We start from the raw sequence: 23,405 nt of genomic DNA on the forward strand, positions 1-23,405 counted from the left end.
GACAACACAACACATCTCTATAAACCCAGACAACACAACACATCTCTATAAACCCAGACAACACAACACATCTCTATAAGCCCAGACAACACAACACATCTCTATAAGCCCAGACAACACAACACATCTCTATAAGCCCAGACAACACAACACATCTCTATAAACCCAGACAACACAACACATCTCTATAAGCCCAGACAACACAACACATCTCTATAAACCCAGACAACACAACACATCTCTATAAGCCCAGACAACACAACATGTCTCTATAAGCCCAGACAACACTGAGCTGCTGGATATGTTTCATTTCCCTGTAATAACTGAAGTCGATCATCATCCTGGCCTTCACCGTCCTAGTAAACAGCAGCTTCATCAGTGTCTACTGAGTTGTCCATCTTCCTCTTTCTGCTTACATCTGTAGCCATTTTTGCTTGTCTGTCCCAGGATGAAATTCATAAGTTGATGTGTGTGTGTGAGATAGATAGAGAGAGAGAGAGATGAATGAGAGAGATGTGTGTGAGAGAGGGAGAGCAAGAGGTCAATGAAAGAGAGAGAGATGAATGAGAGAGATGAATGAGAGAGAGAGAGATGAATGAGAGATGGGTGAGAGAGAGAGATGAATGAGAGAGAGAGAGATGAATGAGAGATGGGTGAGAGAGAGAGATGAATGAGAGAGAGAGATGAATGAGAGAGAGAGAGATGAATGAGAGATGGGTGAGAGAGAGAGATGAATGAGAGAGAGATGTGTGTGATAGAGAGAGGGAGAGAGAGAGAGACGAATGAGAGAGAGAGATGAATGAGAGAGATGAATGAGAGAGAGAGAGAGAGAGAGAGAGAGAGAGAGAGAGAGAGAGAGAGAGAGAGAGAGAGAGAGAGATGAATGAGAGAGATGAATGAGAGAGAGAGAGAGAGAGAGAGAGAGAGAGATGAATGAGAGAGATGAATGAGAGAGAGAGAGAGAGAGAGATGAATGAGAGAGATGAATGAGAGAGAGATGTGTGTGATAGAGAGAGGGAGAGAGACGAATGAGAGAGAGAGATGAATGAGAGAGATGAATGAGAGAGAGAGAGAGAGAGAGAGAGAGAGAGAGAGATGAATGAGAGAGATGAATGAGAGAGAGAGAGAGAGAGAGAGAGAGATGAATGAGAGAGATGAATGAGAGAGAGATGTGTGTGATAGAGAGAGGGAGAGAGAGAGAGAGAGAGAGAGAGAGAGAGAGAGATGAATGAGAGAGATGAATGAGAGAGAGAGAGAGAGAGAGAGAGAGATGAATGAGAGAGATGAATGAGAGAGAGATGTGTGTGATAGAGAGAGGGAGAGAGACGAATGAGAGAGATGAATGAGAGAGAGAGAGAGAGAGAGAGAGAGAGAGAGAGAGATGAATGAGAGAGAGAGAGAGAGAGAGAGATGAATGAGAGAGATGAATGAGAGAGAGATGTGTGTGATAGAGAGAGGGAGAGAGACGAATGAGAGAGAGAGATGAATGAGAGAGAGAGAGAGAGAGAGAGAGAGAGAGAGAGAGAGAGAGATGAATGAGAGAGATGAATGAGAGAGAGAGAGAGAGAGAGAGAGAGAGAGATGAATGAGAGAGATGAATGAGAGAGAGATGTGTGTGATAGAGAGAGGGAGAGAGAGAGAGAGAGAGATGAATGAGAGAGAGAAATGGATGTTAAATGGTGGCCTGGGGGCTGACGTTAAGGGATCTTATCGGGCAGTGACACAGATGGCTTATCGCCTCGGTCCTCTTAATGTTTTATTCCTTCTGCTAAGAGGAGTGTAGTTGATATTACCCAGCATTCACTGCTTTCCATGGCGGAGGTCCGATGAGGCTACTTGGAAGCTTATCCGGGATGTGCTGTTACCCAGCGGCCGGCCAGCGAGCACGTTCAGGTTGTGCGGCACATCACAGAGGAGACTCGTGGCTCCCCGTTCAGCGGCGTCTGAAGAGCTCTGTGTTCACCTCTGAGGGCTCCACCGAGGGCTGTTGTGACAGACTCACAAAGGAGACTCACAAAGGAGACTCACAAAAGAGCTTTTTGTGGTGTTGCTTGTTTTCTGCTCTTTCAGGAGAGCAGATGAGCTGTTAGTGTGTAGTGTTTTGTCGAGCTGGTCTGAGGGTTGTGATTCTGTGTGTCCTCACAAAGCTGTGTAAATCTTTTTTATGTACATGGGTCTGAATTATGGCCCGATCAGGATCAATTTATTGTCATTTCTGTCATGTACTTGTGTACACGAAAGAATTAAATGTCATTTCACCCACAGCAGTGCAACACAAAAGATAAACACACATATCCAACATTTCCCCGAGAGAGCAGAGGAGCAGCATGATCAGCTCTGCATGGGAAGGGAGGTGAATGGTGGCTGCAGGCGTGGCTAGAGAGTGGGGTCATGAGGTCATGTGTCCATGTTGGGCTCTTGTCATCTGCCTATGATTTCTTTTGGCCAGAGTAACTCCTCACACCTGTGGTTAACTCTGCTGTTAACCCTCCACCCACCCCGCTGCCCCCACCCGCTGCCCCCACCCCGCTGCCCTCGCTGGTGTGGTTAACACTGCTGTTAACCCCCCACCCACCCCGCTGCCCCCACCCCGCTGCCCTCGCTGGTGTGGTTAACACTGCTGTTAACCCCCCACCCACCCCGCTGCCCTCGCTGGTGTGGTTAACACCCCACCCACCCCACTACCCCCACCCCGCTGCCCCCACCCCGCTGCCCTCGCTGGTGTGGTTAACACTGCTGTTAACCCCCACCCACCCCACTGCCCCCACCCCGCTGCCCTCGCTGGTGTGGTTAACACTGCTGTTAACCCCCCACCCACCCCGCTGCCCCCACCCCGCTGCCCTCGCTGGTGTGGTTAACACTGCTGTTAACCCCCCACCCACCCCGCTGCCCTCGCTGGTGTGGTTAACACCCCACCCACCCCACTACCCCCACCCCGCTGCCCCCACCCCGCTGCCCTCGCTGGTGTGGTTAACACTGCTGTTAACCCCCACCCACCCCGCTGCCCCCACCCCGCTGCCCCCACCCCGCTGCCCTCGCTGGTGTGGTTAACACTGCTGTTAACCCCCCACCCACCCCGCTGCCCCCACCCCGCTGCCCTCGCTGGTGTGGTTAACACTGCTGTTAACCCCCACCCACCCCACTGCCCCCACCCCGCTGCCCTCGCTGATGTGGTTAACACTGCTGTTAACCCCCACCCACCCTGCTGCCCTCGCTGGTGTGGTTAACACAAGTGTTAACCACACCAGCTGTGTTAACCACACCAGTGTTTACCACCCGCTGCCCTCGTTGGTGTGATTAACACTTCTGTTAATCCCCCACCCACCCTGCTGCCCTCGGGGTTGTGATTAACACTTGTGTTAATCACACCACCCACCCTGCTGCCCTCGCTGGTGTGGTTAACACTTGTGTTAATTCCCCACCTACCCCGCTGCCCTCGCTGGTGTGATTAATACTTCTGTTAATCCCCCACCTACCCCGCTGCCCTCGCTGCTGTGCCACAACGGTGTCATATAAAAAAGATCTTCGTTAGTGCACAAAAGCAGCATCCTTGAGATCGTAACAAAGCGTTCTTTAAAGGACCTACTAAAAACCAGCTCCTGCCTGAAGAAACGCTAACTTCCACTTTATTATCCTGTCTTCTTCCACTTTATTATCCTGTCTTCTTCCACTTTATTAGCCTGTCTTCTTCCACTTTATTAGCCTGTCTTCTTCCACTTTATTATCCTCTTCTTCCACTTTATTATCCTGTCTTCTTCCACTTTATTATCCTGTCTTCTTCCACTTTATTAGCCTGTCTTCTTCCACTTTATTAGCCTGTCTTCTTCCACTTTATTATCCTGTCTTCGTCCACTTTATTAGCCTGTCTTCTTCCACTTTATTATCCTGTCTTCTTCCACTTTATTATTCTGTCTTCTTCCACTTTATTATGTCTTCTTCCACTTTATTATCCTGTCTTCTTCCACTTTATTATCCTGTCTTCTTCCACTTTATTATCCTGTCTTCTTCCACTTTATTATCCTGTCTTCTTCCACTTTACTATCCTGTCTTCTTCCACTTTATTATTCTGTCTTCTTCCACTTTATTATGTCTTCTTCCACTTTATTATCCTGTCTTCTTCCACTTTATTATGTCTTCTTCTACTTTATTATGTCTTCTTCCACTTCATTATCGGTCTTCTTCCACTTTATTATTCTGTCTTCTTCCACTTTATTATGTCTTCTTCCACGTTATTATCCTGTCTTCTTCCACTTTATTATGTCTTCTTCTACTTTATTATGTCTTCTTCCACTTCATTATCCTGTCTTCTTCCACTTTATCATGTCTTCTTCCACTTTATTATCCTGTCTTCTTCCACTTTATTATGTGTTCTACTTTATTATCCTGTCTTCTTCCACTTTATCATGTCTTCTTCCACTTTATTATCCTGTCTTCTTCCACTTTATTATGTGTTCTACTTTATTATCCTGTCTTCTTCCACTTTATTATCCTGTCTTCTTCCACCTTATTATGTCTTCTTCCACTTTATTATCCTGTCTTCTTCCACTTTATTATGTCTCCTTCCACCTTATTATGTCTTCTTCCACTTTATTATGTCTTCTACTTCATTATCCTATCTTCTTCCACTTTATTATCATGTATTCTTCCACTTCATTATCCTGTCTTCTTCCACTTTATTATGTCTTCTTCTACTTTATTATGTCTTCTTCCACTTCATTTTCCTGTCTTCTTCCACTTTATCATGTCTTCTTCCTCTTTATTATCCTGTCTTCTTCCACTTTATTATGTGTTCTCCTTTATTATCCTGTCTTCTTCCACTTTATTATGTGTTCTACTTTATTATCCTGTCTTAATCCACTTTATTATCCTGTCTTCTTCCACCTTATTATGTTTTCTTCCACTTCATTATCCTGTCTTCCACTGTATTGTCTTCTGCCGCCTTATTATGTCTTCTTCCACTTTATTGTCCTGTCTTCTTCTACTTTATTATGTCTTCTTCCACCTTATTATGTCTTCTTCCACTTTATTATGTCTTCTACTTTATTATCCTGTCTTCTTCCACTTTATTATCATGTCTTCTTCCACTTCATTATCCTGTCTTCTTCCACTTTATTATGTGTTCTACTTTATTATCCTGTCTTCTTCCACTTTATCATGTCTTCTTCCACTTTATTATCCTGTCTTCTTCCACTTTATTATGTCTTCTTCCACCTTATTATGTCTTCTTCCACTTTATTATGTCTTCTACTTTATTATCCTGTCTTCTTCCACTTTATTATCATGTCTTCTTCCACTTCATTATCCTGTCTTCTTCCACTTTATTATGTCTTCTTCTACTTTATTATGTCTTCTTCCACTTCATTTTCCTGTCTTCTTCCACTTTATCATGTCTTCTTCCACTTTATTATCCTGTCTTCTTCCACTTTATTATGTGTTCTACTTTATTATCCTGTCTTCTTCCACTTTATTATGTGTTCTACTTTATTATGTCTTCTTCCAATTCATTATCCTGTCTTCTTCCACCTTATTATGTCTTCTTCCACTTTATTATCCTGTCTTCTTCCACTTTATTATCATGTCTTCTTCCACCTTATTATGTCTTCTTCCACTTTATTATGTCTTCTACTTTATTATCCTGTCTTCTTCCACTTTATTATCCTGTCTTCTTCCACCTTATTATGTTTTCTTCCACTTCATTATCCTGTCTTCCACTGTATTGTCTTCTGCCGCCTTATTATGTCTTCTTCCACTTTATTGTCCTGTCTTCTTCCACTTTATTATTATGTCTTCTTCCACATCATTATCCTCTGTTCTTCCACTTTATTCTCATGTCTTCTTCCAATTCATTATCCTGTCTTCTTCCACCTTATTATGTCTTCTTCCACTTTATTATCCTTTCTTCTTCCACTTTATTATCATGTCTTCTTCCACCTTATTATGTCTTCTTCCACTTTATTATGTCTTCTACTTTATGTCCTGTCTTCTTCCACTTCATTATCCTGTCTTCTTCCACTTTGTTATGTCTTCTTCTACTTTATCATCCTGTCTTCTTCCACTTTATTATCACATCTTCCAGTCATTATCGTGTCTTCCACTTTATTATCACGTCTTCTTCCACTTTATTATCACTTCTTCTTTCACTTTATTGTCTTGTCTTCTTCCACTTTATTATGTCTTCTTCCATTTTATCATCCTGTCTTCTGCCACTTTATTATCATGTCTTCTTCCACTTTATCATGTCTTCCACTTTATTATCCTTCAACCTTATTATCCACTTTATTATCTTCTTCCACTTTATTATTCACTTTATTATCCTGTCTTCTTCCACTTTATTATCACATCTTCTTCCACTTATTATCGTGTCTTCCACTTTATTATCACGTCTTCTTCCATTTTATTATCACCTCTTCTTCCACTTTATTGTCTTGTCTTCTTCCACTTTATTATCCTGTCTTCTTCCACTTTATTATGTCGTGTCTGCGAGTGGGAAGCCGGATGTGGGTATGTGTCCTGGTCGCTGCACTATCGCCTCCTCTGGTCGGTCGGGGTGCCCCCCGGATCGGCAAAGCAGCGACCGGGATGGCTCAGAAAGAGCGGGGTAATTGGCCGGATACAGTTGGGGAGAAAAGGGGGAAAATTGAAGGAAAAAAAACAAAAACAATGATTGCTTTGCCGGAGCTGAACTTCTGTGTGACAAAAGTGTTTGCATGCCTCTGATTGGCTTACCTTCAGGGCTCTGCCGTAATACATCCATGTGTTCTGCTAGAAAGCTTCCGGGCTTGGAAGCAGTGGCGGCTGGTGCTAAAAATGTTTGGAGGGGGGGGCACAATGTACCTTGGCGCGGCACACCCGACAGCTGCTTTACTGTCCACACAGTCACAGAGTTATTAAGAAGGACCATGTGGCCTATAGATTTTATCAGGGTTGGTAGATGGTGGATGATTGACAGTCGAGATGAGGCGTCATGGTGGGTGTAAACATGATTGGCAGCCACAAGAATTGTCCAATCACATGAGATCAGAAAACATTAAAACAATACCAGTTCACTGCCAATAAAAGTGGGAGTGTCTGGGGACACAGAACTGAAGAACCCAATCAGACAGCAGCCTCAGGTCACCTGCTCGCCACAAGTTTGAGGGTTTACAGAAGGTATGGTTTGGCCAGCGCCCCTCACCCAGGAAGTATATGTATTGAGACAGGGACAGGAACTATATGTATTCAGACAGGAAGTATATGTATTCAGACAGGAAGTATATGTACACAGACAGGAAGTATATGTATTCAGACAGGAAGTATATGTATTCAGACAGGAAGTATATGTATTCAGACAGGAAGTATATGTATTCAGACAGGAAGTATATGTATTCAGACAGAAACCAACCAAATACCATGTGAACCGATATGTAATGCTGCTGACAGGCGCTCACAGACTGACGACACTTTTATTTAATCATTATTTGCATTATACAACTACATTATATTTCACATGTTTAAGTAGATTTTAATCTCTTGTTGTTTGAAGGGGCGGCGCCCCAGCGCCCTCTACTGGCCAGCCGCCGCAGTGGCAGTAAAAAACCTAAGAAGCGTCAAGGAAAACTTGCTGATGCTCCAAAGAAAAGATGAAATGCGGCGTTCAGAGGAAGGATTAAAGTAAAAAAATTAAAGCGATTGACGGTGAGGACAAACACTGATATCCACTGGTGTAGCTTTTCCTCGTTGGAGAGCGCTGAACGAAGAGAAGTATTTACCCTCACTGCCAGGAGGGGGAGACACAACTTACGCACTGCAGGTTTAATGTATAACATTTTTAAGGACAATCAGAGATATTCTGTGGAGAGCAGCGAACTACTAGAAGAGCCAAATCAACAAAAGAATTTTATTGGATTAACGTCTCTGTCCCTTCTTCATTTCCCTCTCTGTCTCTGTGTGTGTGTGTCTCTCTCTCTCTCTCTCTCTCTCTCTCTCTCTCTCTCTCTCTCTCTCTCTCTCTCTCTCTCTCTCTCTCCGCCACCTTGCAGACAGGCGAATGAGGAGTATCAGGTGCTGGCTAACTCATGGCGTTACTCATCTGCCTTCTCCAACAAGCTGTTCTTCACCGTGGTGGACTATGACGAGGGAGCTGATGTTTTTCAACAGGTAACCCAATCCCCCCTTTCTCTCTCTCCCTCATTCTCTATATTGATCCATTTTTCAATAGGTCCCCAGCTTTTATTCAACCACAGCTTTCCTCTCCATCTCTCCCTCATTATTTTCTGCTTCCATTTTTCTTTCTTTCCTCAATCTGTTTGCCCTTCACTTGCTTCATCCGCCCCTTCACTTCCACTCCTTTATTTTACTACAGGTGAGCTGTTTCCTGTCTCAGCACATCCTCCATTCTTTTCTTTACACCTCTTGCAACTTTACCCTCAGTCTTTTCATCCACCACGCCAGTCTTCATTCCTTAGTGCCTTCTGTTGCTTGGTCTTTTCACGTCTTTTCTTTCTCGCCCCTTATATACCTCCATGCATCTGTCCTTCATTTCATCCTATGTGATTTCCATAAACAGGAGGCCTGTCAGAACTCAAACAGGGACACAACATGCTAATTATCTGCAATACACACACACGCACATGTATGCATGCACACACTCACACACTCACTCACACACTCACACACACACACACACACACACACACACATACATACACACATAGTATACACACACATCAACAGTTGAACACACAAATCCGAACCCACTTCGGCGAAAAGCGCTATATAAAATGTAACGATTATTATTATTATTATTATTACATTTGTCTACAAGAACAAAACACACATTTAATATTGCAGTATGGAATGTGTTCACCTTAATCTACCATAAATTCTACTCAGTAGTTAAGATATTGCCGCAGGAGGAGCTTCTACTAGTTTCTCATTAGATTTGCTGTTGTTCCCCTTCATTTAGCCCAAAGTTTGTTTTTTTTTTTTCAAGAACACAAGATGGCTGCTTTTCAATGACTTGAGCCCTTCTTGCCCCATATAGACGTTCAGGCTCAGCCTTACATTCTGAAAGGACTGGCAGCTATTTTAAAACACGTCAGAGGTGAAGGCAGTCTCACCACAGACACATGAGATAACCACTGAGGTAGCTGCTGATAAGGTTAGCAACAACGGACAGGTAATCATGAACGGTAAACTACTTAACCATAACTTACTCCTAACCGTACCTGTCCTTCTTGAGCTGAGTGTAGACTTTGATACCATCTCACACAACATCCTCCTGGAAAGGTTAGCTTCCATTGGAATAACTGGCACCCCCCTTGACTGGTTTAGATCATATCTCTCTGGCTGCACTCAGTTTTTCCAACTTAAAAATTTGAGATCACAGTCCTTTCCTGTTACTACTGGTGTTCCCCATGGCTCTGTATTGAGACCCCTCCTATTTATTTTTTACCTACTACCTCTTGGCCACATTTTCAGGAAATTTGCCATTCAATTTCACTGCTACACCCAGCTTTATCTATTCAACAAGCCTACCTCCACTCTTCTTCCGCCCACTTCCCTTTCTCACTGCTTACTAGAAATTAAATCCTGGTTTTCATACCACTTCCTCAAACTTAATAGTGATAAAACTGAGGTCCTCTTAGTAGGTACTAAAATCTACTTTGGCTAAACCTGATAGTTTTTCTCTATTGACAATTCTATAGTTCCTCCATCGCCTAAGGTTAAGAGTCTGGGTGTCATCTTGGACGGCACATTATCTTTTGAGGCCCACATCAACAATGTTACTTGGTCTTTTAACCTTTTTAATGGTTATTAACATAAATATAGCCAAGTAGAATACCCAATCATAAATCAACTCAATCAACTCAAAGTACTATGGTTTATTGCACTTAAAACAGTACCGTTACAGGGAAAATGTACTCAAGTACTGTAACGCGAGTTGTGATTCATTACTCTTCACCCCTGGCATATTATTTGTGTTGTTTGTTCCAACTCTACATTCCAGTTACTGTTAAGAATAACTGACAAATGCCATTTTGATTCTATTTAATGTTTTTGTAATAAATTACTAAAGTTAAGATTATTTCCTAGTAATTCCTGCTATTGGGATTATTATTTGGGAGGTGTCTGGCAGGGCGTGGTGATACTCGGGATGGGAGTATGAGTGACTTTTTAATGAATATCTATTAGCGGTGTTTGTATTTTTTTTTTATTAAATGACATTTATTTGCTTGTTGTTGCTTACTTTATAGTCTCCTTGTTAAGCACCTGTGAAGAAAAGGAGCATGTTCAATATTTGCCTGTTCCCTTTGTGACGAGGTAAACAACACCGAAGAGGAGGGTGTTGTCTCTGAAAATGAGTTGGGTGTCTAAGGTGCCTATACAATCTGTTGTGTTTGTGCAGCTCAGAGGGCAGAGGAGTGGGCTGTGCTCCCACTACTTGTATTAACGTTTCATTTGTCCTTATGTTGAGTTGAAATGTCCTCAGTTTCCTGAGGGATTCGTTTACAGACGTATTTACTGAAGTTGCAGTTTTCATGGCTAGCACAAATGCAGACACCATCCACTCTTCTTCCATGTCAGCTGACACAAGTCAAGCTTATAAATACCATGTGCCAATCACTACCAAGTACAGCTGCTCAGCTCCATGTTCCATAGGTGCTACTGGCATTGTTTACGTCAGGCGGCACGCTACACACCAGAGTGTTGCAGAGGGTGCAAAACTTACAGATTTCAAGAGTTACCTTTTAAACTTTCAGATTCAGAGAAAGTTTACGATTAAATTTTTGCCACAATTTAAGAGTTCTCTCTGGCAGATTCACATCATCTTCATTCCTGATTTTCTCAATTTAAGTCAAAATACTCAAAAACTTCTGAAAATGGGAATTTATTAGATGTGTGTGTGTGTGTGTGCGTGCGTGCGTGTGGTTGTTTGTGTTTGAATCAGCATCACTATGTTAACATGCTCATGTATATGCTTGACTGCATTTCCCTTCATGTCCATAACCTCTTCTGCATTGTCTCTCTCTCTCTCTCTCACACACAGACACACACATGAGCCAAACACTATGACCACTCACAGATGTACCGAATAATGGTGATCATGACCAACAAGGGCACATGTCAAGGTCTGGGTAGATCAGGTCTGGGTAGATCCAACGCGTTGACTACGAGAACAGTCACTTCATATAGACAGCGTGCTGGATGCAGGAGAAATGGGCAGGAGTAAAGACCTGAGGTCTGGGTAGATCAGATGGGTAAATCAGATGGTAAGAGAACGATCAGTTGTCGTAGCCAGCATGCTGGGTGCAGGAGAAATGGGCAGGAGTAAAGACCTGAGCCACTTGTTTTGTTATGGCCAGACGACTGAGTCAGAGCATCTCTGAAACAGCAAGGCTGGTGGGCTGCTCCCGGTCAGCAGTGGTGAGTACCTACCGACAGTGGTCTGAGAAGGGACAAACCACAATCTGGCGACAGGGTGTTGGGTGCCAAAGACTCATTGATGCATGAGGGCTGTCCCATCTGGTCAGAACCAACAGAAGGTCTACTGTGGCACAAGTGACAGAAAATGTCAGTGATGGTTACGGGATGAGTGTCTCACAACACAGTGCATCACACCCTGCTGCGTATTGGACTGCATAGCCGCAGACCGGTCAGAATGTCCATGATGACCCCTGTCCACTGTTAAAGGTACCTACAATGGGGACACCAACATTGGAACTGGACCTTGGAGCAGTGGAGGAAGGTCGCCTGGTCTGAGGAGTCCTGTTTGTTTTTAGATCATGTGGATGGCCATGTATGTGTGCGCCCTTTGACTGGGGAAGTGATGGCACCAGGGTGCACTGTGGGAAGATGACAAGCCGGTGGAGGGAGCGTGATGCTCTGGCCAATGTTTTGCTTGGAAACGCTGAGTCCGGCAATTCATGTGGACGTCAATTTGACATGTGCCACCTACCTAAACATCCTGTCAGAGCAGGTACTCCCCTTCATGGCAGTGGTGTTCCCGGCCCAGGTGGCCAAGGGCTCTTTCAGTAGCATGATGTGCCCTGTCACACTGCACACGGGAACACGAGGAGGTGTGCAAGGTGTTGCCCTGGCCTCCAAATTCTTCAGATCTCGATCCGACTGAGTTTCTGAGGACTGACAACCCAGTCCACGGTGGCTCTACCTCGCACTTTACAGGACTTGAAGGACCTGCTGCTTATGTTTTGGTGCCAGATACCACAGGCCACCTTCAGGGGTCTTGTGGAGCCCGTGACTCGCAGGGTCGATGCTGTTTTGGCCCACATGGAGGACCAACAGCATATTGGGCAGGTGGTCATAATGTTTTGGCTTATCAGTTTATACCCCCCCCCCATACATGCACACACACACACGCACACGCACACGCACATGCCCAGACACCTGAAAAATGAACAGACTAAAATAGCCTTTTGGGGGGGGGGGAAACTACTCCCACGCCATATTATATATAATGACCAGTCGCCATGGCAACAGTCCACAGGTACAGTATCACACGACAACACTGTCTTTTGATGATGGGCCAACAAGCATTTTCTGATTTTGATTTAGTGTCTTCTCCCTCCATCTCTTCCCCCCTCTTTCCTGTGTTTGTTCACTTTGTTATGTTGGTATTTGTAGGTTTTCGTCTATATATTATATATCTATATAGTTTATAGATATGTAATATATATATATATATATATATATATATATATATATATATATATATATATATATATATTTTACCTTTCTGTCTTCTTCCCTGCATACCTAACTTTCTTCTGAGCTCATGCATCTATGTTCCCCATCAATTCACTTCAATTCAAATCAAATCAAATCAAATCAATTCAATTCAATTCAATTTATTGTCATTAAAACAATGTGCAGGCACATGTTAAAAATGAAATGAGGGCTGTGGCTTCACCAAACAGTGCAAGACAGACACAGACAGCAAACACAGTACAAGATATACACACATGAAGACCAAAAGCTAAAAATAAGTTAAAAAAGAGCACGAGTACAAAATATTTAAAAATATCTACAGACATTCAGTGGGTGGCCAGGTTCAGGTGGGCAACAGCTTGTGAAAAGAAGCTGTTTTTGTCCCTGGTAGTGCGGGCTCTGAGGCTCCTGTAGCGCCTCCCAGAGCGCAGGGGGGGGGGAACAATCCATGGTTGGGGTGGGTGGGATCTCTGCTGATGCTCAGACCCCTTCGAAGGCAGCGTTTGTGATAAATGTCTTTCATGGCTGGGAGCTGGGTACCGGTGATGTGCTGGGCCACCTTGACGACCCGCTACAGAGCTTTCTGGTCTACTGAGGTGCAGTTGCCGTACCACACTGAGATGCAGATGGTCAGGATGCTCTCTATGGTGCAGTGGTAGAAGTTGGTGAGAATTTGGGGGATAGACGGGCGCTACTCAGCCTCCTCAGGAAATGCAGGCGTTGTTGGGCCTTTTTCACAAGGGCCTGGGTGTTTAATGTCCACGAAAGGTCCTCGCTGATGTGGACTCCAAGGAATTTAAAGCTGGAAACATGCTCTACTTCCACTCCATTGATGTGTATGGGGGAGTGGCTGCAGCTTCTAGACCTCCTGAAGTCCACAATCAGCTCCTTCGTCTTCTGCACATTGAGGACAAGATTGTTGGTAGTACACCATGATGTGAGGTGCTGAATCTCATCTCTGTAGGCCATCTTGTCACTGTTGGTGATACGGCCAATGACTGTGGTGTCATCTGCAAACTTAACTATAACATTTGAGGGGTGAGTTGGCAGGCAGTCGTGGGTAAAGAGGGAGAAAAGGAGGGGGCTCAGAACACAGCCTTGAGGGGCACCTGTGCCTTGAGGGGCACAGGTGCCTTGTGAGAGGTTAAATATTAGTTGTGAAGACCTCAGCCAGCTGGTCGGCACATTCCCGGAGGACCCGACCCGGTATGCCGTCCGGTCCGGCAGCCTTCCATTTGTTCACTCTGCGCCGTGATTCTCTGACCTCTGCGACTGATAGAGTGAGCACCTGGTTTTCTGGGTGGTAGGGGATTTTTGTGGCTGTGTCAGTATTGTCCTTGTCGAAGCGGGCATAGAAATGATTTAGCTTGTCTGGCAGGGAGGCATCATGGACAGTGGAACCACTATTGGAGCTTTTGTAGTCTGTGATAGACTGAATGCCTTGCCACATTCACCAGGGATCAGAGTTATTGTGAAAGTGGTCCTCTATTTGTAGGGAATATTTTTGTTTGGCTGTTCTGATGCCCTTTTTGAGGTTGGATCTGGCTGCGCTGTAGGCCTCACAGTTACCTGACTTGAATGCTCCCGGACTTTCAGCAGCTGCTGGACCTCACTGGTCATCCAGGGTTTCTGGTTTGGAAAGGTGCGGACTGATTTTTGTTGTTGTGACATTCTCAGTGCAAAAGTTAATGTAGGCTAGTATGGCAGATGCCTGTTCATTAATGTCTGTATGGGAGCCATGGGTAGCTGAATGTGCAAAAATGGTTAGGGTTTGTGGAAGACCCCAAGCGCACGACACCAAGCAGAGATGGGGTCAGCCGAAACTGGTGTACTTTATTACTAGCTCATACAACGGTCAACACAGGAGGGCAATGAGCGACTAAGAAAACAGGAAGTCCAAGAAAAAAACTCACGGGTAATCCAAACTGGGAACACGGTAGGATACCTCCACAGGGAAACTTCACAGAGAAAACAGTAAACCAAGGGCTGAGATAAACTCGGAGAGAAATGCACCGGGAGGGAAGTGTAACCACTCCTGCGAGGAGGTTACGGCACGAACTGATAATGGGCGCTGGGAGACCAGCAAACTTAAGCCCCGCCCTGACGAGCTGATTGGCTGCCGGTGCGGGGTGGGCGGGCCACGGCGTGGGATGGGCGAGCCGTAACAAAAATGCTCCAGTCTGTGTTGTCAAAACAGTCCTGGAGTTCAGAGACTGCCCCTTCTGGCCAGACAGTGATTGTCTTTACTGCTGGCTTGACCCGTTTTATTAGGGGTTTGTAGGCTGGGACCAGGAACAGGCAGAGGTGGTCAGAATGCCCCAGATGAGGGCAGGGAGTAGCTTTGTATGAGTCCTTGATGTTTGTATAGAGATGGTCCAGGGTGTTTTGTCCCCTAGTGGGGCTGGAGACATGCTGATGGAATTTGGGCAGTACAGCCCTGAGGTTAGCCTGATTAAAGTCACCACCTATGATAAAGGCATTGTCCGGGTGTTGGGTCTGTTGTCTGCTGATGGCACATTGTAGCTGCTTAAGTGCTACCTTAGCATTAGCATGTGGGGGGATGTATACAGCGGTGATGGTAATGGCCGTTAGCTCCCTGGGCAGGTAAAAAGGCCTGCACTGAATCACAAGGAGCTCCAGATCAGCAGAGCAATGCCTTTCAACGATCCTTATATTGTTGCACCAAGAGTTATTGACATAAATACTCAAACCTCCTCCGCGGGTCTTGCCGGAGTCCGCTGTCCTGTCGGCACGGAAGGCTGTGCGGCCCGCTAGCTCGACTGCCGAGTCGCCATGTTGCTGTTGAGCCAAGTCTCCGTAAACATCAGCAGACAGCAGTTCTGCAGCCTTTTCTGAGAGGACAGCCAGAGTCTTATCTCCTCCATTTTGTTAGCTAACGACCGGACATTAGCCATGAAGATGCTGGGGAGGGAAGCTTTGAAGGGAGCGCTACTTAGCTTAGCATGTAGCCCGCCTCGTTTCCCCCTCTCCTGTTTACGCTGCCGACAGGGGGCAGCGTTTCCACTGAGAGACCGGTGAGCGGATGATATGGATGGGGGAGTTGTCCGTGATGGTGGAGGGAAGTGAGTAATCAGTTCTGAGGTTTAAAAATTCCTGACGGCTGTAGAAGAGCGCAGGACCTACACAAGTAAATACACTTAAAACTAACGTATAAATAACAAAGAAAACACAACCCTGAACAGAAAGCCGCAGTAGCCGCTGGGTCCAGTGCACCACCATCTTTTGCTATGTAGCATGATCAGATGACATGAATGGCAGAAATCCGTCCCCATTGTGTTGCTTTTCATGTAAACCCAGCGTCTGTGTTTACATCCATTCATGTATATCTGTCGTGTGTTGTTTTTCATCCATGTGTGTGTGTTTGTGTAGGTTTAATGTGCCTGTATGTGTGTTTCCTACTTTCCTGGATGCTCATAGACATGTGTAGGTATGTGTGTGTTAGTGTGTGTGTAGTAGGGCTGCACACTATATGGAACGTGTACCTTCATCGCGATATCAACATGCGCGACATGCGTATGGCGAAAGACGGCTTGAACTGCGATAAATGGTATATGCAGGTACCATGCATTCCCACGCTGCACGCTACTAGCAGTTTGTGTTGACTCTGGTGCCCCCTTCTGGAAAAAGGCTGTAGTGTCACTTGGCCGATTCCGCCTCAGTAACAACAAAATATAAAGTAAAAAATAAAATTCTAACATTAGTTACGCATTGTGCAAAACTGGTAAGACACCAGTGTTAAACGGAGACTGTGCCGTCATTGTGTATAGTATAAGCCGCTAGTAGCTGCTGTATTTCAGTAGGCCCAGACGTTGTGTTAAAGTGATGAAGAAACTGTTGCAATGCTACCAGCTTGGAGGGATTTGTTCATTGTCAGTAAAGCGGCTGTATCCAGGTGCAAGCTTTACAGTAAAACCATGTTGCTGGAATGGAAACAATGTGTCTATTCCTGTGGTTATTCCTGTGTCTATTCCTGTGTTTATTCCTGTATTTATTCCTGTGTTTATTCCTGTGTCTATTCGTGTGTTTATTCCTGTGTTTATTCCTGTGTCTATTCGTGTGTTTATTCGTGTGTTTATTCGTGTGTTTATTCGTGTGTTTATTCCTGTGTTTATTCGTGTGTTTATTCCTGTGTTTATTCCTGTGTTTATTCCTGTATTTATTCCTGTGTCTATACCTGTGTTTATTCCTGTGTTTGTTCCTGTGTTTATTCCTGTGTCTATTCCTGTGTTTATTCCTGTGTTTATTCCTGTGTCTATTCCTGTGTTTATTCCTGTGTTTATTCCTGTGTTTATTCCTGTATCTATTCGTGTGTTTATTCGTGTGTTTATTCATGTGTTTATTCCTGTGTTTATTCCTGTGTCTATTCGTGTGTTTATTAGTGTGTTTATTCCTGTGTTTATTCCTGTGTTTATTCATGTAAGTTTATTTGTCTTTTTATTCGTGTGTTTATTCGTGTGTTTATTCATGTAAGTTTATTTGTCTTTTCATTCGTGTGTTTATTCGTGTGTTTATTCGTGTGTTTATTCCTGTGTTTATTCGTGTGTTTATTCCTGTGTTTATTCGTGTGTTTATTCCTGTGTTTATTCATGTGTTTATTCCTGTGTTTATTCATGTGTCTATTCCTGTGTCTATTCCTGTGTTTATTCGTGTGTTTATTCATGTAAGTTTATTTGTCTTTTTATTCGTGTGTTTATTTGTGTGTTTATTCGTGTGTTTATTCGTGTGTTTATTCCTGTGTTTATTCGTGTGTTTATTCGTGTATTTATTCGTGTGTTTATTCCTGTGTTTATTCATGTAAATTTAGTTGTCTGTTTATTCGTGTGTTTATTCCTGTTTTTATTCATGTAAGTTTATTTGTCTTTTTATTCGTGTGTTTATTCGTGTGTTTATCCGTGTGTTTATTCGTGTGTTTATTCGTGTGTTTATTCGTGTGTTTATTTGTGTGTTTATCCGTGTGTTTATCCGTGTGTTTATTTGTCTTTTTATTCGTGTGTTTATTTGTGTGTTTATTCGTGTGTTTATTCGTGTGTTTATTCCTGTGTTTATTCCTGTGTTTATTCGTGTATTTATTCGTGTGTTTATTCCTGTGTTTATTCATGTAAGTTTAGTTGTCTGTTTATTCGTGTGTTTATTCCTGTTTTTATTCATGTAAGTTTATTTGTCTTTTTATTCGTGTGTTTATTCGTGTGTTTATCCGTGTGTTTATTCGTGTGTTTATTCGTGTGTTTATTCGTGTGTTTATTTGTGTGTTTATCCGTGTGTTTATCCGTGTGTTTATCCGTGTGTTTATTCCTGTGTCTATTCGTGTGTTTATTCCTGTGTTTATTCCTGTGTTTATTCCTGTGTCTATACCTGTGTTTATTCCTGTGTTTGTTCCTGTGTTTATTCCTGTGTCTATTCGTGTGTTTATTCCTGTGTTTATTCCTGTGTCTATTCCTGTGTTTATTCCTGTGTTTATTCCTGTGTCTATTCGTTTGTTTATTCCTGTGTCTATTCCTGTGTTTATTCGTGTGTTTATTCGTGTGTTTATTTGTGTGTTTATCCGTGTGTTTATCCGTGTGTTTATCCGTGTGTTTATCCGTGTGTTTATTCCTGTGTCTATTCGTGTGTTTATTCCTGTGTTTATTCCTGTGTTTATTCCTGTGTCTATACCTGTGTTTATTCCTGTGTTTGTTCCTGTGTTTATTCCTGTGTCTATTCGTGTGTTTATTCCTGTGTTTATTCCTGTGTCTATTCCTGTGTTTAGTCCTGTGTTTATTCCTGTGTCTATTCGTTTGTTTATTCCTGTGTCTATTCCTGTGTTTATTCATGTGTTTATTCCTGTGTCTATTCGTGTGTTTATTCCTGTGTTTATTCCTGTGTCTATACCTGTGTTTGTTCCTCTGTTTGTTCCTGTGTTTATTCCTGTGTCTATTCGTGTGTTTATTCCTGTGTTTATTCCTGTGTTTGTTCATGTGTCTATTCCTGTGTCTATTCCTGTTTATTCCTGTGTCTATTCGTGTGTTTATTCCTGTGTTTATTCCTGTGTCTATACCTGTGTTTATTCCTCTGTTTGTTCCTGTGTTTATTCCTGTGTCTATTCCTGTTTATTCCTCTGTCTATTCGTGTGTTTATTAGTGTGTTTATTCCTGTGTTTATTCCTGTGTTTATTCGTGTTTTTATTTGTGTGTTTATTCGTGTGTTTATTCGTGTGTTTATTCGTGTGTTTATCCGTGTGTTTATCCGTGTGTTTATCCGTGTGTTTATTCCTGTGTCTATTCGTGTGTTTATTCCTGTGTTTATTCCTGTGTTTATTCCTGTGTCTATACCTGTGTTTATTCCTGTGTTTGTTCCTGTGTTTATTCCTGTGTCTATTCGTGTGTTTATTCCTGTGTTTATTCCTGTGTCTATTCCTGTGTTTATTCCTGTGTTTATCCGTGTGTTTATTCCTGTGTTTATTCCTGTGTTTATTCGTGTTTTTATTTGTGTGTTTATTCCTGTGTTTATCCGTGTGTTTATTCCTGTGTTTATCTGTGTGTTTATTCCTGTGTTTATTCCTGTGTTTATTCCTGTGTTTATTCGTGTGTTTATCCGTGTGTTTATTCGTGTGTTTATTCCTGTGTTTATTTGTGTGTTTATTCCTGTGTTTATTCCTGTGTTTATTCCTGTGTTTATCCGTGTGTTTATTCCTGTGTTTATTCCTGTGTTTATTCCTGTGTTTATTCCTGTGTTTATTCGTGTTTTTATTTGTGTGTTTATTCCTGTGTTTATCCGTGTGTTTATTCCTGTGTCTATTCGTGTGTTTATTCCTGTGTTTATTCCTGTGTCTATACCTGTGTTTGTTCCTCTGTTTGTTCCTGTGTTTATTCCTGTGTCTATTCGTGTGTTTATTCCTGTGTTTATTCATGTGTTTGTTCATGTGTCTATTCCTGTGTCTATTCCTGTGTTTATTCCTGTGTTTATTCCTGTGTCTATTCGTGTGTTTATTGCTGTGTCTATACCTGTGTTTATTCCTCTGTTTGTTCCTGTGTTTATTCCTGTGTCTATTCGTGTGTTTATTCCTGTTTATTCCTCTGTCTATTCCTGTGTTTATTCCTGTGTTTATTCCTGTATCTATTCGTGTGTTTATTCGTGTGTTTATTCATGTGTTTATTCGTGTGTTTATCCGTGTGTTTATCCGTGTGTTTATTCGTGTGTTTATTCGTGTGTTTATTCGTGTGTTTATTTGTGTGTTTATCCGTGTGTTTATCCGTGTGTTTATCCGTGTGTTTATTCCTGTGTTTATTCGTGTGTTTATTCCTGTGTTTATTCGTGTGTTTATTCCTGTGTTTATTCCTGTGTTTATTCGTGTGTTTATTCGTGTGTTTATTCCTGTGTTTATTCGTGTGTTTATTCCTGTGTTTATTCCTGTGTTTATTCGTGTGTTTATTCGTGTGTTTATTCGTGTGTTTATCCGTGTGTTTATTCCTGTGTTTATCCGTGTGTTTATTTGTGTGTTTATCCGTGTGTTTATCCGTGTGTTTATCCCTGTGTTTATCCGTGTGTTTATTCCTGTGTTTATTTGTGTGTTTATTCGTGTGTTTATTCGTGTGCTTATTCGTGTGTTTATTTGTGTGTTTATCCGTGTGTTTATCCATGTGTTTATTCCTGTGTTTATTCGTGTGTTTATTCGTGTGTTTATTTGTGTGTTTATCCGTGTGTTTATCCGTGTGTTTATCCGTGTGTTTATTTGTGTGTTTATTTGTGTGTTTATCCGTGTGTTTATTCGTGTGTTTATTTGTGTGTTTATTTGTGTGTTTATCCGTGTTTTTATCCGTGTGTTTATCCGTGTGTTCATCCGTGTGTTTATTCGTGTGTTTATTCGTGTGTTTATTTGTGTGTTTATTTGTGTGTTTATCCGTGTGTTTATCCGTGTGTTTATCCATGTGTTTATTCCTGTGTTTATTCGTGTGTTTATTCGTGTGTTTATTCGTGTGTTTATTTGTGTGTTTATCCGTGTGTTTATCCGTGTGTTTATCCGTGTGTTTATTCCTGTGTTTATCCGTGTGTTTATCCGTGTGTTTATCCATGTGTTTATTCCTGTGTTTATTTGTGTGTTTATTCGTGTGTTTATTCGTGTGTTTATTTGTGTGTTTATCCGTGTGTTTATCCATGTGTTTATCCGTGTGTTCATCCGTGTGTTTATTCGTGTGTTTATTTGTGTGTTTATTTGTGTGTTTATTTGTGTGTTTATTTGTGTGTTTATTCGTGTGTTCATTGTCTGGGCTGTGTGTTGGCAGCCAAAGCAGAGAGACAGTAGAAGTGGACACTTCATATTGACTCATCACGAGTCATATCGCCTCACAATATTCAACAACGTTATCACAAATCACACACTGCATGTTTTCCTGGTATTGTGCAGCCCCAGTGTGTGTTACTGTGTGCGTGTGTGTGTGTGTGTGTGTGTAGGTGTGTGTGTGTGTGTGTGTGTGTGTAGGAATGTGTGTGTGTGTGTGTGTGTTAGTGTGTGTGCGTGTGTGTGTGTGTGCATGTGTGTGTGTAGGTATGTGTGTGTGTGTGTGTGTGTGTGTGTGTTTCCAGGTCATTCTTCACCTTTACCCCCTGGGGAGAAGTGGTGGCTGATTTATGGTAACGATAAATAAGCTGTGTGGTGACAGGCACCCATGTGCCCTGCTTTCCTCCCCTCTTTTTCCTTCCCTCTACTTGTGCACTCTTTCCCCCTCCCTCCCTCCGCTCTCCTCTTCTCCCCTCTTTTCATTCTCTTTAATTCTTTTTTCCTGTCGACCCCTCCTCCCTCCTTCCTCTGTTTTCCCAGATTCCCCCCCTTTTTTTTCCCCCAATTGTACTTGGTCAATGACCCCACTCTCCCGAGCCGTCCCAGTCTCTGCTCCATCCCCCCTGCTGATCTGGGGAGGGCTGCAGACTACCACATGCCTCCACCCATACATGTGGAGTCACCAGCCGCTTCTTTTCACCTGACAGTGAGGAGTTTCACCAGGGGGACGTAGCGCGTGGGAGGATCATGCTATTCCCCCCAGTTCCCCCACCCCCCCGAATAAGTGCCCTGACCGACCAAAGGAGGCCTAGTGCAACAACCAGGACACATACCCACATCTGGCTTCCCACCTGCAGACACGACCAATTGTGTCTGTAGGGACGCCCGACCAAGCCGGAGGTAACACGGGGATTTGGACTGGCGATCCCCATGTTGGTAGGCAACACAATAGACTGCTATGCCACCTGGATGCTGCCTGCAGATTTTACTCTTTCTCTTACTCTCCTTTCATTTGTCTCTTCTCTTCTCTTCTCTTCTCTTCTCTTCTCTTCTCTTCTCTTCTCTTCTCTGGTTTGACTTCCTAGTTCCACAAGTTAACAATATCCATATGTCAAAGCTGGGAAGTATTTGGGAAGTGTTTGGGAAGGGGAGGGTGGTTATTGGACTTGTTGGAACATACACTGTATCTAAATATTTGCCGGTGATGGGCTGATCTCTATCCAGCTCTTCCTGACCTTCCTGTGGGCTTGATGGGCTGATCTCCAGCCAGCTCTTCTTGACCTTCCTGTGGGCTTGATGGGCTGATCTCCATCCAGCTCTTCCTGACCTTCCTGTGGGCTTGATGGGCTGATCTCCAGCCAGCTCTTCCTGACCTTCCTGTGGGCTTGATGGGCTGATCTCCAGCCAGCTCTTCCTGACCTTCCTGTGAGCTTGATGGGCTGATCTCCGGCCAGCTCTTCCTGACCTTGATGGGCTGATCTCCGGCCAGCTCTTCCTGACCTTCCTGTGGGCTTGATGGGCTGATCTCCATCCAGCTCTTCCTGACCTTCCTGTGGTCTGGATGGGCTGATCTCCGGCCAGCTCTTCCTGACCTTCCTGTGGGCTTGATGGGCTGATCTCCGGCCAGCTCTTCCTGACCTTCCTGTAGGCTTGATGGGCTGATCTCCATCCAGCTCTTCCTGACCTTCCTGTGGTCTGGATGGGCTGATCTCCATCCAGCTCTTCCTGACCTTCCTGTGGTCTGGATGGGCGGATCTCCATCCAGCTCTTCCTGACCTTCCTGTGGGCTTGATGGGCTGATCTCCATCCAGCTCTTCCTAACCTTCCTGTGGGCTTGATGGGCTGATCTCCGGCCAGCTCTTCCTGACCTTCCTGTGGGCTTGATGGGCTGATCTCCGGCCAGCTCTTCCTGACCTTCCTGTGGGCTTGCCTCAACTCTTCATGTCAGCAGGGGCTCGTCACTCTGCTATGTTGGACATTTAATGGAGGACTCTCACAGTGTCACACACTTTGTGCTGTTTTCCAAGTGCTCTGAAGAAGTGAGTAAAGACATGATGCTGTCATTTTCTGAGAAACAGGTGGGAAATTGGCCAGGGCCACATTAGGCATGTTTGTTGGCGGTCCACAGCGTTCTCTCCTGTCCAACCCGAGAAGGCACTTACCTTCTCAAAGAGCGAGGTGGAGATTTGTGGGGGAGGAGCAGGGGTGGGCTTATGGGAGAATTTATCAGCTGTGCAGGGGCCTATGTGTTAGCCTTGTGAGAGCTTGGTTTACCATGCTCAGAGGTACATGTGCCTCAGTCTCTGTGGTCTTCAGACTGCAGTAAAAGCCTCTGTGGGGGGAGAGGAGCACATCACCATCTGCATTTGCATGAGGACAGATGGTACCTTTGTTCTCTGCTGGACTTTATGCAGTGTGTGGT

General features: G+C 43.7%; 1 protein-coding gene across 1 annotated transcript in view; it reads left to right on the top strand.

Annotated features, from left to right (window-relative positions):
• tusc3 (tumor suppressor candidate 3) overlaps nucleotides 1-23,405 on the top strand; it is a 254,083-nt gene that overhangs the window by 92,735 nt on the left and 137,943 nt on the right. Inside the window, exon 3 of the mRNA XM_056280029.1 lies at nucleotides 8,019-8,136. Coding sequence (XP_056136004.1) covers nucleotides 8,019-8,136 — 118 coding nt within the window. The remainder of the gene's footprint in view (nucleotides 1-8,018; nucleotides 8,137-23,405) is intronic.

The sequence above is a fragment of the Lampris incognitus genome, chromosome 5 (genome assembly GCF_029633865.1).
Source record: "Lampris incognitus isolate fLamInc1 chromosome 5, fLamInc1.hap2, whole genome shotgun sequence".
NCBI lineage: Eukaryota > Metazoa > Chordata > Actinopteri > Lampriformes > Lampridae > Lampris > Lampris incognitus.